The 8,313-nt window shown below is 34.6% G+C and overlaps 1 protein-coding gene across 1 annotated transcript; it reads left to right on the top strand.

Annotated features, from left to right (window-relative positions):
- The first annotated feature begins 4,346 nt into the window (after positions 1-4,346).
- Positions 4,347-5,644, top strand: LOC113338630. Its single transcript, XM_026584008.1, has 4 exons — positions 4,347-4,432; positions 4,550-4,769; positions 5,144-5,229; positions 5,332-5,644. Exons 1-4 carry the CDS (start codon positions 4,347-4,349, stop codon positions 5,642-5,644), a joined length of 705 nt encoding a protein of 234 aa, XP_026439793.1.
- Positions 5,645-8,313: the final 2,669 nt, after the last annotated feature.

Genomic DNA, 8,313 nt, shown 5'->3' with positions numbered 1-8,313 from the left:
TCACTAAATCTGGCATCCCATTAGCAGCCTTGAAAAAATTAAGGTTGAGAAAATAATTTGAATCATGATGATATCGCTAGCTAGTAGTATCAAGTGTAGGTTAATTTTTTTTGTTTTAATGTGGAGTTTTTTTATTTGCGACTTAATTGTCGCTTTCTTTTGAATCTTTTAATTCATAATCTTGTTACATGAGAAATAGCACTACGGATGTGTTGGATATTTTTATTGTTTTTGGTATTTATTTTGCATGATTCATCGGCCATTAGCTGCCGCATTCAATGACTATGAATATGTGACAGCGTGCACTATCAGTATTCAGAGATTGTGCTAACATCTGGCTACGTAGTGCTTCAGTTATATGCCACAGACACTCCCCTTGTCGGGAGGTTTTCAATTCTCTTCGCTTTCGGTTTTGTTAGCCATCAGCAGCGCAATTCTAACATTATGAATCTTGCTCACTAAACTATCTGAATTTACAATAAAATTAATAACGTTCACAGTTATTCTTTGGCTACATATTTTCAACTTGTATTTGTTGCAATTAAAAATGTCAAAGGAATTGCTAGTCCTATATAACAGAGAAGCTTTGCGTTGCTAAGTGTCATCTACCTGCAGGCCTGACAAGTTAAATACATTTGTGCAAACTTTAACGAGTTTTCAACACCAAGAAACACGTGTACTAAAAAATTGGATGCAATAATTCTATTTCAACATCATGGTACAGAAAACATACAGTTGTTGTGGCATCCAATCTATTTGTTGATGTCATTAGCTTGACTCCACACTGAAGAATCTCTCCAGGCGCAGTCTCTGCTACATATATAGCAAAGGAATACATATGTTCGTTATATTTGGTGGTGAAAATATGTGCAGGTGATTGGAGCTGTAGGGTTCATGGACCAACGGCTTGAGATTCCAGACGACACGGATCCACTGTGGGCATCACTAATCAAGAGTTGCTGGCACAGGTTCTTGTTTTGCCAAACCCCATAAATGAGCAATGGTTAATTGGTATTTTGTATAAACTTGATATTTAAGTATCATCATCTAATCATGCAATTAGCACCCAAGAAATTAAGTGATTAAATGTTGGGAATTTTAGGCGCAGGCCCAAAAAAAAAAATATCTTACCGCCAGGCCCACAATTAATTTCTGATACAGTCGCACCCATAATTAATTAAAAATATTTAAAACGTACTGAAAGACTCTATTACCCTTCATCGTTTTTGGGCATAATTTTTTTTTCTTCTCCGCCGGTTTCTTTCCCTATTTCTCCATTAATCTCTGTAACAGATCTGCAAAGATTTTTTCTCCATCATTTAAAGAAATAAATCATTTAAAATCGATGATTCAAAGAAGTAAATCATTTTTGACTAAACCCTGTAATACATTTCAACAAAAATGGATGAAACAGACGAAGAAGAAAAACTCAAGTAGAAGAAACAGAAAAAAAGTTATGAGGCTAAATTTTCCCTTATATTTTCTTATGCACTAAACAAAATGATGCAGAAGACATTATGCACGTGCATTAAAATCCATAAATCAGAAAAGTGAAAAAAGTAATGCATAAGACAATATGCAGCTAAAACAAAATAATGCATAATGTCTTGTGCATCTAAAAAAACTGATGCATAACCAGAAAAAGTGAGAAAAGTAATGCATAAGACATTATGCAGTTATGCTTATCATAAATCACTGCAGATGCAAAAAAAATATGCATAACTAGTTATGCAGTACAAAGAAAATGTGCATAACAAGTTATGTGGTACAAAAATAAATGTGCATAACCAGTTATGCAGATGCATAACAAGTTATTCAGTACAAAAAAAATGTGCATAACTAGTTATTCAGTACAAAGAAAATGTGCATAACTAGTTATGCAGTACATAGCTGAGATATCATCATCAGACATTGTCAAGGTCAATCCCAATGCTACACCAAGAGCTGCAAGGTGGGACTTTGCAGCAATGAAGAAAGCAATGCTCAAGAAGCATATTTCAATCTTAGAGGTACTTGTTTATGAACCTTAAGAATGAATGTATATTTCAAGAATATGAAAGCAAACATGCAGAACTGCACAACTTATTATGCATAACTTGTTTAACTGCATAAAATACGAATATTGTTTAACTGCATAACATCTTATGCAGATCCAAAAATAACTGCATGACCTGTTATGCATTGTTTAGAGTATCTGCATAACTTGTTATGCATATAAGAAGTGTTATTGTTTTTGTTAACTTGTTATCTGTAGTTGACACTAAACAAAATGATGCAGAAGACATTATGCACGTGCATAAAAATCCATAAATCAGAAAAGTGAAAAAAGTAATGCATAAGACAATATGCAGCTAAAACAAAATAATGCATAATGTCTTATGCATCTAAAAAAACTGATGCATAACCAGAAAAAGTGAGAAAAGTAATGCATAAGACATTATGCAGTTATGCTTATCATAAATCACTACAGATGCAAAAAAAATATGCATAACTAGTTATGCATATAAGAAGTGTTATTGTTTTTGTTAAGCATTCCCTGCGTCACTTATTGTTTTAATGCATAACATCTTATGCAGATACAACATTGTCAGCATGACAAGTTATGCATTGTTTAGGTTATCTGCATAAGTAGTTATGCATATAAAAGGGTTTTTACGCCTTCCCTGCGTCACTTATTGTTTTAATGCATAACATCTTATACAGATCCAACATTGACAGCATGACAAGTTATGCATTGTTTAGGTTATCTGCATAAGTAGTTATGCATACAAAATTTTTTTTACGCCTTCCCTGCGTCACTTATTGTTTAACTGCATAACATCTTATGCAGATCCAACATTGACAGCATGACCTGTTATGCACTGTTTAGGTTATCTTCATAAGTAGTTATGCATATAAAAGGTTTTTTACGCCTTCAATGCATCACTTATTGTTTAACTGCATAACATCTTATGCAGATCCAAATTAACTGAATGACTTGTTATGCATTGTTTAGGTTATCTGCATAAGTAGTTATGCGTATAAAAATTTATGCATTTGCTGATGATTGTTATTAAATCATGTTGCAGTTTCAAGAGAACTTTAGAGATGAGTACAGTGCAATGGAGTTGGAACTCTGTGAACCAAGAGAACCAAGAAAAAGGTCAGCTATATTGGAACTCGTTGCAATGAATCTTGAAGAGAACAGGGATAAGTATGAAGAAGCATTTCAAGATGCGTTACAAATCATTGAAGAAGAGAAGTGTCCTGATAGTATTGAAGCAAGGTTTATGATTATTCAAGCAAAGATGAAAGACATGAAGAAGACTCAAGAGACATATAGACGGACTGGAGGAGACTTCAATTCTCAGATGTATGAATATGTGAAGATTTTTCTCATTGATTCAGGCATAAATGAGGTGCAAGAAGAGTCGTCAGGTGGCCCTAGCTTAAATCCATCATCAGCTGATACTATTGTCCCACTTTGTGAAAATTTTCCAAGGAATCAGACACATGTTGAAGTAGTTTCTTCAACTGAACCACCTACTCAAGAAGCATTTCCAGAAGTTACCAGACTTGATAGCCAAGAGCAAACTGCTAGTCAAGGACTCCAGTCTTCACCTTTCAAGTTCATGGACATGGAAAAAGCTGTTGATCTCTCCAGCTACAAGGAAATTGACACACCAGAGGAATTGGAGACAACGCCAAATCTTGCAACAACTCAGGAAAGAATTGAAGCGCAAGAGAAAGATTTTTTGGATGGTGATGATGATGATGACATTCTTTCAGAAACTGAGAAGAAAGCTGAAGAAAATGAACAACCCACATTTGAGCTCCATATTTCACAAGGAGATGATGCTGGTGGACAACAACAACAAGCTGTTGAGATGCCAGAAGAGACAGTCGCAGAAAAGCCGGAACAACTCGCTGTTGAGATGACAGAAGATCAATCCACAAAAAAGACGGACCAACCAGCTGTTGAGATGGCCATTGATGAGGGAACATGTGATAAAGATCTAGAAGAAATTATGGAACCTGCACTGAAGTACTTAGAAGACCTGGAAGAAGAATTTGTTTCTGGAACAGAATTTGGGAAGAAGGAAACTATGAAGAAATACTCGAGAAAAAAGGATGGGGACCATGAACATAAATAAGGAACAAACCAACAAGGAAGCAAGGTAAGGAGAATCAAGGAAAGGACATTGAGTAAAGAAAGGACAGCCAGTATACTACTCAAAGATTGTGAACTAGGGAAGCAGCAGAAGAACAAAGACAAGCCTGATGACAATAAAGTTCAAGAAGAAGAACAAAGACAAGCATGTACATCTGTTGGCAGGCCATTCGGTAAATTACCTCCGCTGGAAACAATGACATGTTTCAAAGATTACAAAGATACAATAGAATCACCCATGATGAAAGTACTGCAGACATACTTTGAGCATGCCAACAGCCTGTAAGTATATATAAACTACCTCTATGCTTGTTTAAATAATAAATGCATTACAAGTTATGCTTCAAAAAAACCCATGCATAATAAAAGAACCCATGCCACTAATTGTGTCTTATACAGAAATACTGTTTGGAGTATCAGAGACGGAGAAGACCCGTACTTATGGGATATTCGGATTCACGGAGATGTAATAACGCAGCTAATGAACAATGAATACCTAGAAGAACAAGTTATACGCTATTACAGTTACATGTTGTTCAAGAAGCGGAAAAATGAAGAGAATAATGTGAGTTTTCAACAGCAGTATGCGGAGTGTTCATTCATGAGGCCAGATGCTTGGGTAAGTCATCTCCCAACACTTTAACTTTTAAAACTATTTTGCTACATCTAAATTTGAACTGCATAACAAGTTATTCAGCATATTCTTACTTCTGCATAACAAGTTATGCAGCTAATTTTAACTGCATAACAAGGTATTCAGTTTTTTTTTACTTCTGCATAATATGTTATAACCTAAAGTTATCTGCATAAGTTATGCAGTTAAATTTGAACTGCATAACAAGTTATTCTGCATAACTAGTTATGCAGTTAAATTTGAACTGCATAACATGTTATTCAGCATATTCATACTTCTGCATAACTACTTATGCCGTATTGTTTCCTACACCTGTTTTGCACCCTTTCAATGACAACCTCTAACCTTTTTTTTTGCAGTACTTTGTTAAAACTAGGGTCAATGATGGGATTGCCAAATTTGTTGAAGAATTCATCTTGAATATCCCTATCTCAGTTGAGAAAATGTTCATTGCAATGAAATATATAACAAAGGAAAATCCTGCTGGTACACATTGGACATTGTTAGAGTATGACTTTTCAGAGGGTGAGTGGAACTTCTATAACAGTGTTTCAAGCTTTAAAGTTAAATGCAAGAATCAAGCTCTGATAATGGCAAAGGCTTGTATGCCTTATTTGATCAAAAGACATGACCAAATGAAGATATCTCCAGAAATTGTGGATATAAAGAGGGAACCTCTTATATACAAGGATATTATTTGCAAGAATGTTCCTGAACAAGGTCATCACCCAGACTGCCTCATATTTGTATGCTACTATATGAAGATGAGTATGAAATGTCAAGTCAGAGAGAAATGGCTGAAGTTGAAAAAGAAAGATGCAATAAAAAAAAGCCAACAAGAAAAGAATAAGATGCAATAAAAAAAAGCCAACAAGAAAAGAATAAGTCTGGTATTGAAAATGCTGACAGATCCAGTTAACAGTTGGAATATAGATGCAAATGAAGACGTCTGGGATGCAATTGCTCAGCAATATGATTAAGCTGTGTAATGTTATGCATAATGTGTTGGTATGAAGCATGTCTAAACAATTTATATCTTGTTAACTTTCGATTTTTTTCTATGTTTATATATCAATACTTTTTCCAGTGCTTCTTATATATATTTGCTACAATCTTATTTCACAAAAATTAGAAAAACTGTACTATCATAATGGATAATAAGTTATGCATCTTCATAAAATAATGCATAACAAGTTATGCATATTCAAAAATAATGCATAACAAGTTATGCATCTTCAAAAATAATGCATTTTCTATTATGCATTTAAGAATAAAAATGAATAACGTTATCTTATAAAAATGATGCATAACCCGTTATGCATCTTCATAAAAATAAATGCATAACTTACTATGCATCTTCAAGAAATAATACATAATAAGTTATGCATTAGATGCATCTTCAAAAATAAATGCATAAATTACTATGCATCTTCAAGAAATAATACATAATAAGTTATGCATTAGATGCATCTTCAAAAATAATGCATAACTTACTATGCATCTTCAAGAAATAATACATAATAAGTTATGCATTAGATGCATCTTCAAAAATAATGCATAACTTACTATGCAATAACATTATCTGATATAAGCAGAAAAGAACAGTGAAAAAAGAATTATTTTTTTCATAAAAACCAATACAAAATGAAAAAGTACTTGTTCATAAAATCCCATACAGAAATTAAAATAAAGAAAAATGAATTAGGTTCAAACGTAAAACTAAGCTTGAAGAAACCAATAAGTTAAATTCTCTCCCTTAACTTCCCTTAGGCTGCTTCAGCGGCTTCTTGTAGCAGGTAGGCTTTGTGCAAGTTTGCTTGTTGTGATGACCAATCTCAAAACAATTACCACATAGAATAGATCTCCTTGGCGGCTTCTCGTAACTGCTCAAATGTATATTAGCTGGTGGTCTCCCAGGCGGCCTCCTAACATCAGGCACATCGATAATCTGATTACCTTCATAAACTTCGGGCCTGTTGTAGTTTGGAATATGATGATATGGCATAGTTGTAGGTATTATTGAAGTATGAAGTAGTGAAATAAGGTTCAACAAAATCATATGGATTAGAACCAGACATTGTTATCGAAGCAAAAGCATGCACACATGGAAACCCATAGACGCGCCACCTCTGACAGGTACATGTCTTTGGCTCAAGGTTAACACAATGAGAACTCTCCCCGCCCTCCACTTCATAAACATGAGTATCGGACTGTATAACCAGCCAGGTTAAACCCTCATAAATAAGAGCCTTCATCTTTACTTCATTCTTCGGTGTGAGAACTGTTATGAAACTTTTACCGGTATTTCTCCTTTATGACATCATCCTCATCACATCCTTCCTTATCTGATCCAGAAGAGCATTAGCAGGGAGCTTCTTATGTACCTTCATCCAACTATTGAAGGATTCAGAAAGAGTAGAAGATGTCCTTCCATACCTACAACCCTGAAAAAAGGCATTTGACCATCTCTCGGGAGGTATATCTTCAATATAGTTTGCAACCCAACCACAACCAAGACCCCTAATCGTAGCAATGGCATTTTGGAAGCCTTCAGGACTAAGAGCATATACAGCAGCATGAAATGCATCAATAACGGCACCATACCTTTCGTCGGAAGCATTAATAGGTAAGTTCATCTTAAGATGATAATAGCAGAAACTATGGAAGGATCCAGGGAAAATAACTGGAATCGATCTCTTTAATCCTTCTGCACGATCGGATAAAAATGTGATTGGCCTTTGATCATGATCAACAACATTACTCAAATTCCTCATGAACCATTCCCAGTTATCATTATCTTCAGCAGGTACTAGGGCCATGGCTAGTGGAAAGAACCCTGTACAGCAAGAAAACATGGTTCAGGACTTAAAAAATTATAAAATCAAGCCAACGTATACATAAAGTATGTGCATCTAAATAAAATGATGCATAATGTCTTATGCATCTAAATAAGATGATGCATAATGTCTTATGCATCTAAAAAAAATGATGCATAATGTCTTATGCATTATGCACGTGCATAAATTCCATAACATAAAAGTGGAAATAGTAATATGTATCTAAACAAAACTGATGCATAACCAGAAAAGTGAAAAGAGTAATGCATAAGATATTATGCATAAAACACTATGAAGCCAAAATAAATAATGCATGAAACATTATGCACATATATAAAAAGGATACATTATCAGAAAACTAACCATTTTCAGCATTGATACAAGTTGCAGCCATGAGGCATCCTCTAAATCTCCCTGTAAGAAAGGTAGCATCGACATAAATCATGGGACGAAGGTAACGGTAACCACTGATGCATGCCTAGAAAGCAATAAAAAGACGCACAAACTTATTTGAAGGTGCTTCAACTTCTAAATCAGTTAAATTATCCTTGTTCGATTCAGTTTCATCCCTTTGAACTTGAAAATCAATACAACTCCCAGGATTTGTGCTGCGAATGGCATCTACATACCATACCAGATGCGAATACGAAATGGCATCATCACCAAATATATCCTCATACACTTTCTCTCTT

This window comes from Papaver somniferum, unplaced genomic scaffold (assembly GCF_003573695.1).
Source record: "Papaver somniferum cultivar HN1 unplaced genomic scaffold, ASM357369v1 unplaced-scaffold_19, whole genome shotgun sequence".
NCBI classification, from domain to species: domain Eukaryota; kingdom Viridiplantae; phylum Streptophyta; class Magnoliopsida; order Ranunculales; family Papaveraceae; genus Papaver; species Papaver somniferum.
Note: the sequence above shows the minus strand (reverse complement) of the source record. Positions and strands in the feature narration are given on the sequence as shown.